The 14,947-nt window shown below is 43.4% G+C and overlaps 1 protein-coding gene and 1 long non-coding RNA gene across 5 annotated transcripts in view; both read left to right on the forward strand.

Annotated features, from left to right (window-relative positions):
* Positions 1–14,710, forward strand: part of LOC118999859 (uncharacterized) — a 24,314-nt gene extending 9,604 nt beyond the window's left edge. The window contains exon 4 of the long non-coding RNA XR_005069191.1: positions 14,700–14,710. This is a non-coding gene — a long non-coding RNA (uncharacterized LOC118999859). The remainder of the gene's footprint in view (positions 1–14,699) is intronic.
* On the forward strand, positions 2,354–10,257 carry ZNF175 (zinc finger protein 175). Of its 4 annotated transcripts, none has more exons than XM_037064557.1 (5): positions 2,354–2,427; positions 4,145–4,412; positions 5,380–5,506; positions 5,766–5,861; positions 8,200–10,257. In XM_037064557.1, the coding sequence occupies exons 2-5, from the start codon at positions 4,263–4,265 to the stop codon at positions 9,954–9,956; spliced, it is 2,130 nt and encodes a 709-aa protein (XP_036920452.1). In that variant the 5' UTR covers positions 2,354–2,427; positions 4,145–4,262; the 3' UTR covers positions 9,957–10,257. The 4 variants fall into 4 exon arrangements, with proteins under 4 accessions (XP_036920452.1, XP_036920453.1, XP_036920451.1 ...); XM_037064558.1 differs by having other exon boundaries at positions 2,361–2,462; positions 4,244–4,412; XM_037064556.1 differs by having other exon boundaries at positions 2,362–2,462.
* Positions 14,711–14,947: the final 237 nt, after the last annotated feature.

Consider the following 14,947-nt stretch of genomic DNA (forward strand, 5'->3'; position numbering starts at 1 on the left):
GTTTAGTATGTGGCCCCTTTTCACCCACAGGTCCAAGGAGGAGCCTGCCTTATAGACCCTCCTCGGGATTCCCCACAAGCTCTACCTTTGTAGTGTGGTGTTGGTCTCCCAGAGAGGACCAAGATAGTCCTGCCATCTGCTGCTCTCACTACCCCTCCTCTGCCTCCCTCTCAGATATCTTCTTTCTTGGGTTTTAGAGCCACGTGGGCTTTTGCAGGAGGTCCTGAAGATTCAGCCTTTTCACACGTGACCCAGCCCCTCACCACTCGAGACTTCCTCTGTTGAGACCATGACATCTCCCTTCCTCGTTCTGCCTCTCTCCCTCCCTCCACCTAATAAGTTCTTGGCCTGCTGAGCTTCTTCACTGAAAACCACTTGACTTGCGGCTCCATGACGCCATGAGTTCCCTTCTGATTATATGAGTTTCCTGAGCCAGACAATGTGATAAAACTCAGAAACAGCCTGATGGAAGAGATGCACAGGGCAATGTGTGCAGAAGGGGCTTCTGTGCCCTTTCCCATCAAGTGCACCACTCTCCTAAATCCCCACATGTTCACCAACCTGGAAGCTATCCAAACCCTGTCCCTTTGAGCTTTTATGGAGACTTCATTTCATAGACATGGTTGATTAAGTCATTGGCTATTGGTGAGGGTAGGAGTGGTGTGGGACAGAACGTTCCCATCCTCTAATCACTTAGTTGGTTCCCCTGGCAACCAGTCTCCATTCTTAGGTGCTTTCCCAAAGTCACTTCATCATAACAAAAGACACATGTATCACTTTCATCACTTAGGAAATTTCAAGGGTTTGGAGAGCAGCTCTGCCAGAAACAAGGATGAAGGCTAAAATATTTTGTAGGATATTTCATATGATAATTCCCAATATCACAAATAGGTACCTCAGTCGGTCTCTGTCCAATGTTGCAAACCTTCTACAATATAATGTAAATACAATGCAAAGGAATAAAGATAAAGTGGCAAATTTCTCAAGAGATGCAAGATTTCATGAGGTCAATAATTAAAAATGATGTTTGGAAAATGTGCCCAAACCATGAATTTGGGAGGATCCAGAAGAATTAGGCCCATTGCTGTAATGAAAGCAATAGGAATGGCCCTGGCTGGTGTAGCTCAGTGGATTGAGCGCAAGCTTGGGAAGCAAAGGGTTGCCGGTTCGATTCCCGGTCAGGGCACATGCCTGGGTTGCAGGCCAGATCCTCAGTAGGGAACACGTGAGAGGCAACCACACATTGATGTTTCTCTCCCACTCTTTCTCCTTCCCATCCCCTCTCTCTAAAAATAAATAAATAAAATATTTTTTAAAAAGCAACAGGAATGATGACATGATGATTTAAAAGAGAACACATTGAACATTGAAGGATTTACTAATGGTTTTGGGGGGGGGAACTGCTCAAATCCTCAAATACTTTCACAAACACTGACCTTAAGCTATTTTTTGTTGAGCACATCACAGACACCTAATAAATATTTGTCGAACGGGTGAAATAAATATTATTTTTCTCACGTGACAACTCATTCTTATTATATAACAGCACTCTTGTAAACATTTTGCACATGGTCATTTATTTAATTATCCAATCCTCATGACCTTATGAAACAGGAAATTGCCGTACAGAAAGGTGAAGTAACTTGCCCAAACTTGCCCAAACATCTGGCTTCAAACCCAAGCAGTCAACTCCAGAATCTTTGCCTCCCTTTTTTGTTGTCTCTGCTCTTTAGTTCTCTCACCTTAAGGGCACCAAAGAAAGGCTAATCCTTGGGCTTGATCTGTGCGATGGACAGCAACCTCCTCTCTAGGCTGAGCTGGACCCAGACGAACCAAGCCCAGAATGTAGGTCCTGGAGTTGCCCACAGTGGAATCTGGCTATGGAGGGGAGTTCTGCCAAGCTCAACACCCTTTGGGCTCCCAACGTGTTTAAATAGTTTCTCTGTGCAGAGTTGTGGGAGGGAAGAAGAGGCAGGATATCTGGACTTTGAGAGTTGGGCTTTAAATCAGTGTGAAAATACAGAGAAAAGGTATTTTTCAGAATATATAATGCTAGTTTCTCCTAGAAATAGACATCCACGGATATTGAATAGGTCTCCTGCGAATGTGAGATGACCTGAAGACTTTACTCTTGAGACTGCAAATGCAAAACCTGGCTGTACGGAATGGAAGTTCTTTAAAAATGGCGGCCTCCAGCGTCATAATCTTCATGGGCGCTGCCATGTCGTCTCCTGTCTTTCCCTGGAAGAAAATGCACTGCGGGACGGAAATACAATGTAAGACGCCATGATAACTATTGGCAGTATGTGGCTTCGAAGGTTCTAGTGAGTGTGCGCACAGTTCACCCAACCAGGAAGCGGCTTGGAGCGTCCATTCTGCTTACGTGATCAACTGATTTTAACCGTGTGTCTGAGGCGGGACCCTCAGGTGATTTGGGACAGTAGCCACGGGGATTCTGTGAGGTTAGTGACGTGAAGTCAAGTTGGTGTGAGTGATGTGGGGGTTAGGTGAAGGAGGCTGGGGAATAAGTGATGGGGGAATCTGTGGGGCGAGTGATGGAGTTCTTAGTGATGGGGGGTATGAGGTAAGTTGGGGGGGATTGGAATTGAAGTTGGAAGATAGACTCGTTAATTTTCACGTTTTGCGTCTTTTTCGTAGGTCTATGAGTATTTTTTGTGACGTAAATTCCAAGTGTACTTTCATACCAGATTTTATATTGTTGGCCCATTGAAACTTGCTCATCTGAGTTGTGTCTTAAGAACCTTAGTACAATGGTTGGTACTGGGGACATTTGGGGAAGCAATCCGCTGCCTGGGGCACGAAAGGAGGCAGTGGATTGACTGGCAGCAGGAGCTTCAGGGACTGGAGGACTCTGAGGAAAATATTGTGACACACTTGGGTGGGGGGCGCTGATTGGGGACCTGTGAAATCTGTAAAGTGATTTTACAGATTCTGTAAAAATCAGAGTAGCATATGGGAACCCAGTGCAGAGCTGCAAGGGATGGGGGCCTGTGCAGTCGGCTGCATTGCCTTCTGAGCAGTGTGTTGGGGTCCTTCAGGGATGGATGGTACCTCAGTGTTGGTTTCTCCTTGGGTGCTTGTGGACACGGTAAGGGTCAGTGATTGGCAGTCAGTGAACAGATCAGCGATGGCTACCTCTTGGGGTGTGTTATTTGGGGCTTCCTCTTAGAGTGCTTTATTTGGAACCCTGTGGTGGGGATTATTTGGGGTTCTGTGGAAATCACACTCTCTGGGACACATTTATTGGCAATCAAGGTAGTAATGGCTTTAAGAGTCTGGCCTTGATTCCAGACCTGGCAGCCCTGTGGTCCACTCAGTGGGGATTTCTGGATGTCAGACCTGTCCAAGACTGCATTGGGGTGTGGTGGGTCAGGGGCAGTTCACATGGACAGGCCAGAAGTGGTAAGGGATTGGAGGCTGGGTGCGAGTTTGTGGCTTTCTTAGGTCAAGGTGAGGTTAAGTACAATGAATTTAAATTTTTGTCAGAAAAGGCTGAGCTGTCTGGGGTATTATAGATGAGCACTGAAATATCCAGAAGCTTGGATTACATAGTCTGTCATAGCAGACATGGCCAACTAGATCTCAGCTCTCTGAAGGCAATAGCAACTAGAAATGATGTTTTTGGAAGCTGCCCATGTAGGGGACCACACTGGATAGTGGTAGCTGTGTGCAGTCTAGAATAAGGCAGACACAGGTCTGACTCCCTTTGCAGACTGCGTGCCCTTAAGGCGAATTATGTAACAGCATCAGGTACTTGATGTGCAACTTGCTGATTTTTATTCAGTGTGTATCACATGCCAGGCAGGGGTTAATAAGTCTCATGTCACGTAAGTTTTTCAATATCTGTGATAAAAACCTTCCAACTCATTTTGAAAACCACAACTAAAGTAATAGCTTCATATTCTCACCACTAAAAGGGTGGCAGAGCTGCAATTAAACCTTCATTAAGTTTAATCTAAACTTATGGTCTTTTATTTTTCAGTGATTAATAACTAGAGTTGTAGTTTTCTAAACTTGGCTTGTTGTACAGTGTCCAGCACAGTGACCTTCACTTAAAGGCCTTCAGAAATGTTTGTGTGGAGCAAATGTTAGATGAGCAACTATGTGGTCATTGCCTTTCCAGGGCTGCTTGGTGTTTTTTCAGAGCCTGTGAGTCAGGATCCTATACATCTTTGAGGGTATAGGATCCTTCTCCATGGCTCAGCCTGACTCTCCCTAGCAGCTGTGACTGGAGCCTCTAGATGCCCATGCAGCTTCAAGCTCCTGGGAAAAGTGGAGTTGTTTGCAAGAGAGACCAAGAGTTGAAGCCCAGAGAGGACATGGCTGCTGATGTGAATTTGTCCCCAAGGCCCCAGGTCCTGGGTCCAGGGGAGCAGAACGAATTATATGAGGTAAGCAGGGGCCGCCCCAGGGACAGTTGTTTAGAACTTCTGGGCAGATACAGGAAGTAGCCACATCTGGACTCCCTGTGAGTAAAACAGTGTGGATCCTCCTGCTGAGAGTGGGCCACAGGAAGCTGATGTGAGGTCATATTCACAGGCCATGTGTGTTACAGAGGAAACTGAACTGGCCAGTGAAGGAAGCTGTGTTAGAAAAGAGGGTCAGCCCTGAGCCAAAGAAAGAAGAAAACTTAGCCCCTGGTCTGGGTGGGAAGCCCTAGCCACAAGCAAGAATATGCTAACTCCTTCCTGTTCACCACAGGCTAAGATCCTTCCTCTACCCCTGGGCCTTTGCATATTCTCAGTTGGTTCCCACCGGACTCCTACTTACTTACCTACTCTGTTGGGTTGGCTTGTTTCCCCTCTGTCTTCATAGTTTTAGAGTCATAGGATCCTAGAGCAAGAACTGCCTCTAAGGACCATGGGACCATGTGATTTTTTTCCCATTTTAAGGGATGAATAAAAATGCCAGAGGACAGTGTTTTAAAAATGGCCCATAGATACTAATATTTAGGAATGAGAAAGCAGGATACTTGGGCATACTAAAGATTTCCTGAAATTCTAAGTTTTTCTGTATATTTTATGATACTTTGTATTTTAAAATAATAATGAGTAGCCATAATAATTAGTGCTTCATTATCCTGTGATAGGTTTATACTAAATTACAGAGATGTTCTATTTTAAAAAGTTATAATAAGTGCATGGCTTTTTATCATTGTGAACTAAGGTATTGTGAGAAGATTATATATTTCATTAGTGTTTTAAAAATCATCTCAACATGATAATAACGTTTTATAATAGAAGACATTAAAAGAAACATTAACAGTACTTACAAAAACATTAAGAACTTGTCTCTACATGTATCTTTCCCATTCACCAATGATGACTAATTTCATAGAGCTGGGGTATGTTGTTATAGGGATCAGTGTCACTTGAGGACGTGACCGTGGACTTCAGTAAGGCGGAGTGGCAGCAACTCAACCCTGCCCAGAGACGCCTGTACCTGGATGTGATGCTGGAGATCTATAGCCACCTCTTCTCTGTGGGTGAGCACACATGCCCTGGGAACCTTGGGTGGGCCTCCTTGAGGTTTCCTTCTTTGTGGAGTGCAGTGGGGCATCTGTAGGATGTAATTGGTTTGTCTTTGGTTTTGTCCTAAATTGTTCATTCCTTTTGGGCATCTTAAGTGTTACTGTGTTCTTAGTAAAAGATACTGACTTTTCTGCTGAGCACATGCAAGGCTTCATTGAATGGCCTCTAAAGCCTAAGACCACATCCAAAGCCAGTATGCTTTCTTATTAACAGGGTGTCACATTCCCAACCCAGAGGTCATTTTCAGGATGGAGAAAGACAGGGACCTGTGGATAGGAGAGGCTGAACTCCCATATCAGAGGCACCAAGGTGAGTGCCTGGCAGATGTGAATATCTTTGTGGGCCAGTATTCAGCCTGCCACGTGTATCCATTTTCACAGTGGTGGACACTTGGGTTACTTTCTAACTCCCAATTCCTATAGCTAATTATCTTGAAAATGTCCTGTAGGAGCTGGTGTAAGAATTTCTTAGGTGAACACTCATGGAGTGAGATTGCCTGATTAGGATATATGTATGCTCAATTTGACTAATAAACCATACTGTTCTTCAGATGGGCTGCACAAGCTATACTCCCCTGTGCTGTGCCCAAGAATTCCAATTCACATACCTTGCTTGCCAACACAGCATTTGCCACATTTCTTATTTATGGCCCATGTGATGGGTAAAAGGGCTATTTCATGTCTTGACTTCATTTTTCTAATAACTAAATAGTCAGAGGATCTCATCATATTTGTTACCCGACTGGGTTTTCCATGTGTATATTGCTTTTGTTGTATTATTTTATCCCTTTGTGCTCATGGGATTCTCTCAAGACTTTCCTTTTTATTTGCCCCCTGAATTCATTGATTTTTCTTTTCTGTGCTGGATCTCCTTCCTTCTTTTTCCTCTGATTGTGATGTCTCCAGCTTGGGGCTCCATGCTCCCCTCTGGTCATCTTTTTGAATAGGAATTGCCTGAAAGGACCCTTCTATTCTGATCATTAGGCCTCATAGTTTTCGGATAATCCCTGTATTAACCCCTCCAGTCCCTGTGCCTAAACTGTGTTCTCTTGCCCTGCTTAGCCACATGGTGGACAGTTCCCATGGGATAACTCACTTCATTTTTTGGAGATCAGAATTGAAATCATTACGCCAGTCTCAAACTCTTCTCGCTTTATATACATATCTTTGTCAAATTCTTCTCTTTCTTAGCTCTTCCAGCTCAGTCTTCTAATTTCTTTTAGAAATCCTACCATTTTTCCTTTTTGCACTTACAGTTTAGCCGATCCTTTTTCCTAATCCCAGTGGTATCATCATAAAGCAGCTCTCTGTTTTCTCATGCTTGGGTTATTCTGTCCCTAAGGGGCTTTGTGGATTCCTGACATTTATGTGTTGACATAAAATATGTCAAGTTGCTGTCGACATATTACCACAAATATTGATATTGTATTCCTTTTTTATCAACAATATTTTAATAAAAATACAATTACAGAAAAATATAGTTATTTCAGCAACATTATCATCATGGCCACATATTTCCAATTTAAAAATGTACCTGAATAAGTTTATTACTCATCCTTTACTTCATTGTTTTCATATGTTCTCTGTGTAGACATCCTATATAATATATATATATAGGCAATATATATTGTCTATTAAACGGTCCTCTCTATACATGATCTTTTTATTATTTTGTACTCTCTCTACATAATTTTCATTATGTCAGTGTTAAGCATGAGGGTATAAAATTACTGAATTTCTAAAGATGGGCAGAAAAGAATATTTTGCTCTACTTTAGAAAGATAGTTTAAATACCTGCTGAAGTAAATTCAAAAGCTCAGAAATTGTAATTGAACAGAGTAGATAATAGCATGAGGTGTTAAAATCATTAGCCTTTTTGGCCATTAATCATGTCTATTTAATGGAAGACCACTCAGTAAGTATCAAAATAGAGGGCATAGAGAATGACTGCTTTTGAAGGTCAGGAAAAAATGATGTCATCTTAGAGGTGTGGGGACATTGGGAGGCAATTTTAAGGGCACAGCATTTACATTTTTTTTTTTTTTACAAAAGGGAGCTGGGAGATTAGTGAGAATTTAGATCCTAAAGCTTGTTGGGAATGCAACAAGCAGTTCTCCCTGCTGGGATGTGTGATAAACCTTCAGTGGTAATATGTGAGAGGCCTCCTTTTGGCCTGGAGACACCATTTTAAACAACATTGACTTTATTCAGTTTCACAAAGACCTATATCCTGAGCCAGTTGTTGCCGTATAACAAACACTCTCATCTGTTGTATCTGTTATCCTGTAGCCATCCCACCAGGTCTGGGCATCTAATCTGCCCAACCTCCATAAGTGAAGCCAGGTTGCCTTCGTTCAAGTCTAATTTTCCTCGTTGGTGAGTAAAGTGGTTTCGGCCAATTACTCATCCATTCTGGTACCTCCTTTATTATTGGGAGGATTAAATGAGTTTATGTGTGTTTCACATAGAACATTGCCTGGCAAATGCAAAGTGCTATATAGGTAAGAGCTTGACATATAAGCACTGTGAGACTGTTTCCTTTCACTACCACTACCACCACCACGACCACCGTTGTTAATACAGGACTCAGCTGTCTCCCTGTGCTCACCCAAACTATTCATGTCTTTTTCATCTTTTTCTCCTTGTAGAAATGAGGTTTGGTCTTAATACCCCACAACAGGACATTTCTTGGTATTCCATTTTAGCAGAACTGTGGAAAGATGCCGGTCATACAGAGAAAGATCAGCCAAATCAAAATAAACCTTCACATCAGACGGCTTTCCTTAACATGAAGAAACTGAATACAGAGAAAGATTGTCAATATAAGGACTCTGGGAAAATCATTCATGTGAGGTCCCATCTTGTTCCTTCACAAAAAAGACATCATAAACGTTCATTTGCAAAAAGTTTGACACCTAACCCAGAATTAAATAGTCAAAACCAAAGGAATACCACAAAACACTTCAATGAGATTGTGGGATCTAGTCAGCTATTCACCCACAGTTCTTCCCATGCTAGCTGTAAGAATATTCACACCAGAGAGAACTTCTGCAAAGGTAATCAACACCCAAAAGTCCTCAGCCACAAACAGTCATTCACAGAACCTCAAATTCATAATCCTGAGAAACCAGATAAATGTACTGAATGTGGGAGGGACTTCACCCAGAAGTCACATCTCCTCAAGCAACAGAGATTCCATAGTGTAGAAAACCTCCAGGAATGCAACAAATGTGGAAAAGCCATTGCCTTGCAACCAAAATTTGGTGACTATCTGACAGATCACACAGGTAACAGACCTTATATATGTAAGGAATGTGGAAAAGTCTTCATTCAGAGGTCAGAATTGATTATACACCAGAAAACTCACACTAGAAAGAAGCCCCATAAATGCCATGAATGTGGGAAAGCCTTTTTCCAGACACTATCTCTCTTCAGACATCAGCGAACTCATATGAGAGAAAAACTCTATAAGTGCAGTGAATGTGGGAAAGGCTTCTCTCAGAATTCGACTCTCATTATCCATCAGAAAATTCACACCGGTGAACGACAGTATGTGTGCAATGAATGTGGGAAGGCCTTCACCCAGAAGTCAACACTAAGCTTGCACCAGAGAATCCATTCAGGAGAGAAGTCATATGTGTGCATCATATGTGGGCAGGCCTTTATTCAAAAGGCACACCTAACTCTGCACCAAAGGAGTCACACAGGAGAGAAACCTTATCAGTGCCACAACTGTGGGAAATCCTTCATTTCCAAGTCACAACTTGATATACATCATCGAATTCATACTGGGGAGAAGCCTTATGAATGTAGTGACTGTGGAAAAACCTTCACCCAAAAGTCACATCTCAATATACACCAGAAAATTCATACTGGAGAAAGACACCATGTATGCAGTGAATGTGGAAAAGCCTTCAACCAGAAGTCAATACTCAGCATGCATCAAAGAATCCACACTGGAGAGAAGCCTTACAAATGCAGTGACTGTGGGAAAGCCTTCACTTCCAAATCACAATTCAAAGAGCATCAGCGAATTCACACTGGAGAGAAACCCTATGTGTGCACTGAATGTGGGAAGGCTTTCAATGGGAGGTCAAATTTCCATAAACATCAGATGACTCACACGAGAGAGAGAACTTTCGTCTGTTACACATGTGGGAATGCCTTCATCCAGAAGTCAGAGTTGGTGACCCATCAGAGAACTCATATTGGAGAGAAACCATATGAATGCTGTGACTGTGGGAAATCTTTCAGTAAGAAACCACAACTCAAAATGCATCAGCGAACTCACACAGGAGAGAGACCCTATGTGTGTACTAGATGTGGGAAGGCCTTCAACAATAGGTCAAATTTTAACAAACACCAAACAACTCATACCAGAGACAAATTGTACAAAAAAAGTTAATTCTGTGAAAGGCTTCACCTGGAAATCAATACCTAGTATAAATTTGTGTATACATAAATGAAGCAAACTCTCTGAATCTCTTAATGAAAAAAAATTTATGAGAGTTAGTTGTACATTATAGAATTTATGCTTCAGAAAAACTATAGAAAATGCACCGCATGTCACAAAGTTACACATTATTTTATGTAAGGGAATTACTCAGAAAAGAACTTAAGGATGAGTGAAGTGTCCATATTTGTACTACCTTTGTTAAGGATTATAAAATTCATCTGGGGAAGAAGTCATGGCTAATGTATTGAGAGAAATATTCTATAAAAAGGGATAAAAGATTGTTACCAGATTACTTATAGGCTAGTTTGTGAGCAATCATATTAGTGATAACCCTGTTTAATGTGAGATACTAATATTTTTTAAAGTGCCAGCAAACTGATGATTAGACTGTATTATGTATGTATGTATGTATGTGTGGTATCTGTATATTTATATATGTATGTATATTTTTACAGTCAGATCAATACACACACCCTCAATTCTATAGCACCTGCTACAGAATCCACTACACAATAGGAGGTATAGATTATATATTTTTTAAATAATGAAATTGTTCATTAAACTTATTTCCTATTGATATATACCCTGAAGTTGCACAATAATTATTTATATAGACACATGAACTCACATTTTTGGTAAATGCATAAATGTGTCTGTATAATGTATACTGGTCTTTGTAGTATAATTTATCTTTGTTTATGATTAGCTCAGCTTTACCGTCTTTCCACCTCCACCATCTATGAAGAGCCTCTTGTAGATAACCAGTGTAAGGAGTGGTTATGGGCTCTTTCATGTTTATATGGGCTACCAATCATATACACCAGGAGTCAGCAAACTGGGTATAAGCTAAATGTGGTCAGATACGTGTTTTTTGTTGTTGTTGTTAAATAAAGTTTTATTGGAACACATTCATACTCATTTGTTTATTGTCTGTGGCTGCTTTTGTGCTCCCGTGGCAGAGTTGAGTAGTTGTGGCAAAGATCTTATTACCTACAAGCCAAAAATACTTGCTTTTTGGCCCTTTACAGAAGAAGCTTGCCAACATTTGCTATCCACATACACGCATTAGTATGCTCATACCTATATGTTGAATAGCAACTCTGCTTTATAAATATCAAATCATAGCTTACACATGTGGGCATCTTGTTCTTTTTTCATACAGTACAGTTGCTCAATGCTGCATGGTTTTCTATCATGGACATGGTATAAATTTTTATTTATTTCCCCCCCACTTTTTTTTTCTTACCACAAAAAGCAGAATAGCATTACCTTTAAATGGACATGCCCAGGGGCCAGGCTCCTGTGTCTGATTCTCCATTAACTGGGCAAGTCATTTAATTCATCTGCCCTGGTTTTCAAGAGGAAGTTTATAATAGTGCCTACCCCATGAGTTTGCATTAGAAGTAAGTGGGTGGATGGGTCTTAAGTACTTGGAACTGTGTGGAGAAAACCAGTGTTTGTTGAGTCTGAGTGGGGCCCTGAATGAATGAGTAGAAATGGAAGGGTGAGAATTAGGGATGTAGAGAGAAGCAGCAAGCTAAATAAACTCTAGTAAGAAACCACCTGGAACAGGTGGGAGGGCTTCCCTGCAGCCCATCAGAGGGTTTCTGTTCCAGCCCCCAGATAGCCCTCAGCCTGGCACCGGGGCTCCTGGGGCTGGAACGATGCCCATGGTGAGGTTGGTGTAGAGGGGCTGCATCTCCTATAGCCTGGCAAGTTGGTGCCATTGTGCTGCCACCTGTTAAATGCTGTACATCATATCGACTAATTTTTCCCACAACCCAAAGGAGCGTATGGGGGGATACATGGTGATGGAAGAAGACTGGGGTGGTGAACACATAATACAGTGTACAGATGATGTGTTGTGGAAGTATGCACCCGAAACCCATACAATGGACAAGGCCAGGATTCAAACAAGCACCTGACTCAACCCCCCTTTAATTGACCTATTAGCTTTACTGCTCGATCTGGCCAGCCTGGTTTCAAAGACCCAGATTCAGTGAAACAGAGCCTCTCCCTCAGCCAGCCATTCAACCTGATTCCAAACTCAGCCAGTGAGGACCAAACCTACAGCCCTTCGCTCTGATTTCCCTCACTTCAAGATCTTGACTCATAAGTCCAGCTCCCCAGATACTCTCTGGCCCAGAAACTGGCAGCTCAGAGTGACCGCTTCAGCTCTGACTGTCCAAGGCCGTGCTCAGAGCCCTCTGCCCTCTTGCCCCTCCCCCTTCCTACCACACTCGGTTCACCACCTAGATGGCATAGTGCAGTTGCTGGCGCTGCAGGAAGGGTGCAAGTGGAAGAACAGGTGCTACCAGTGTTGGGCTTGCCCATAGTAGGTCACCACTGCTGCTGTGTGGTGCTGTGTCCAGCAGTCAGGTGGCTAGTATTGGCTTCCCAGCTCCTCCAGTGGGTTCTTTCCCATCACCTGCTCCATTGTCAGGTTCTCTGGAATCATCACCTTCGAGGGGCCACTTAAGAGAGGGAGAGGCCAAAGATAATCAGGAACCTACCCCAGAAACTTCACAACCCAGTTGTACTGGTTGAATCATTCCCCACCCCCCAAATTCCTGTCCACCCAGAACTTCAGAATGTGGCCTTATGTGAAAATGGGGTCTTCACAGACATAACTGGTTAAAATGCAGTCATACTGGATTAGGGTGGGCCCTAAATCCAATGACTGGTGTCCCTATAAGGCCATATGATGCCCCAGAGAGAGGGCTGCCACGGAGCCATTAAGTTACAGTGATATGACTGCAAGCTAAGGAATGCTGAGGATTGCCAGTAATAATACCCAGAAGCTAAGAGAGAGGCATAGGCTGGTTTCTTCCTCAGAACTTCTGGGAGGAACCAAGCCTGGCAACACCTTGATTTTGGACTTCTGGCCCCCAGAACTGCAAGAGAGAAACTTTCTATTGTTTAAAGCCACCTAGTGTGTGGTACGTAGTTATGGCAGCTCTGGAAACCCATACACCAGCACAAAGGGCTCTGAGCTTCCTCTGTGGGCTCACACATGCCCTGCCCTCCTGGTCTTCCCTCCACATCTCAAGATTTCCTCCTACTCTTCCCTCCTCTCTCCCCCAGCTCCCATGTATCTCTCTTTCCACCTCAGCAAGTTCATCACCTCCTACTGCTTTTCTTCCCATGGTCCCCTATGGCCCTACAGTTTTCTGGGACCAGTCTTCTGGGTCACAGTGAGGGACCCCAAGAGGGATGTGTCCTGACCCATGTGTCAAAAAGACTGCCCTAGGATGGTGGTCTCAACAAAGATTTTACCCCATGCTACCCCCACCACCCCCAGGACATCTGGCAATCTGCACATTTTTTATGGTCACAACTGTGTGTGTGTGTGTGTGTGTGGGGGGGTCGGCGCTGCCATCTGGTAGGTAGAGGCCAAGGATGCTGTTGAACATCTTACACTACAGTATACACAACAGCTCCACCCACGCCCCACCAAACCAAAGGATGTCAACAGTGCTGAGGCTGAGAAAGTGCTCAACAGGCAATGTGATGTTCCCTACAAGGGAAGAGTGACCTGCATAGGAAGAATGCCTCTGTCTTGCCAAAGAAACTTGGCCTTGAAGACTGAGGCAGTGTCAGCCTCACTCCTGAAGAAGGACCAGGGAGGGTTCTGGAGTCCTGCTCTTTGAAAGACCCATTGAAGACAAGGACTGATTTGTGGACCCTGAAGGTTTTCTGGTGGCTGTAGCTGAAGAATGAATCCTGGGATCTTCCTGGGAGTCATGGGCTCCTGCTGATGTATGCTGAGACCTGTTTTGAATTTGCCCTTGGAGAGAAGGTGTTACATTTACAGTGAAAACTGGCAATCTTGGGGAGAGATGGCTGGGAGTGGGTTAGGTTCAGAAGCTCCGCTCTCCAGGCTCATAGTGGGGGCCGCCTTTACACTGGAAGCAAATGGGTCCCATGAACAGAAGTGAACAGGATTTGCATTGGTCCCAGTGATCATTTTGAAACCAAAGGTGAAGAATAAGAATTGATGCCGTTAAAAGTCACTAAAAAGTTACATTACAGGCTGGTGTCCTTGTCACTAAATCAGTGAGTGTATTTTTAGAGAAACTAGAAAATTATCTCATTGCAGAAGCAGGCTCTGGATCCAATGTCAAATGTGGGTAGGAACAATGTGACTGGGGATAGATAATCCTTAAAGTTTGGAGCATTGAAGGAAACAAGAATCCAATCTAAACAGCCAAGTCTCTTTTCTGGGACAGAAATAGGGAAGAACTACCTACTGGTAGAACTTCTCCCAGCTTTTCGGCTAGAAAGGCAGCTTACAGAAGGGAGTTGCTTCAGAGAGCAATACCCAGGCATGTGAGTGGCACTTCTAGACCCAGACACCCCCTCCTTGAGGCAAAATGAGAAGGCACTAGATATGGTGGAACAGCACCCTGTTTGCACAAAGAAGACACTTGTCAAGAACATTTCAGGTGGATTTGGTGCTGTCATCTGGGGACGGTCTTTGAAATAATCCTGTTAAGAGTTGACCCAGTAGCAATTTATAAATGTGTTGGCTGGGCTGAAAATAGCAGGGCTTGTAATAATTCCTCTTTCCCAGCTGTGCATGGTGTGGGTGTGGACCCCGCCTGAATCATGCCCCACTGGCCAACCGCAGGAGTCAGATGCATCTGGTGGTTTCTGCAGAGCCGCCAACAGTGAGGGCTGGTCACACATCAGCCAGCGTGGGGACACCCAGGCTTGGATTTGCAGACTTCCTCCTCCTTGCGCTGAGACAGGAAAGGCTGCTATCGAAAGTGTGGTTTGTCTCCTGGAGAGCCCAGTGAAACTGAACCCTCCGATGCCACAGGAAACAGCAGAGGCATATTACAGCCTGAGAGTTTTGCACATTTTGTCCTTATTCCTTATTTTGTAATTCCTGTTGCAATCACAAGGATTATTATGATTTAAGCCACACTGCCACTATA

The sequence above is a fragment of the Sturnira hondurensis genome, unplaced genomic scaffold, assembly GCF_014824575.4.
Source record: "Sturnira hondurensis isolate 20B ecotype Veracruz unplaced genomic scaffold, ASM1482457v3 Scaffold0015508, whole genome shotgun sequence".
NCBI lineage: Eukaryota > Metazoa > Chordata > Mammalia > Chiroptera > Phyllostomidae > Sturnira > Sturnira hondurensis.

Excerpts from the sequence above, each read along its gene's own strand:
- ZNF175 (XM_037064557.1), top strand. The coding sequence starts at position 4,263 with ATGCCCATGCAGCTTCAAGCTCCTGGGAAAAGTGGAGTTGTTTGCAAG. Across the intron at positions 4,413-5,379 it reads AGCAGAACGAATTATATGAG|GGATCAGTGTCACTTGAGGA; the intron begins GTAAGCAGGGGC and ends ATGTTGTTATAG. Across the intron at positions 5,862-8,199 it reads CCCATATCAGAGGCACCAAG|AAATGAGGTTTGGTCTTAAT; the intron begins GTGAGTGCCTGG and ends TTCTCCTTGTAG.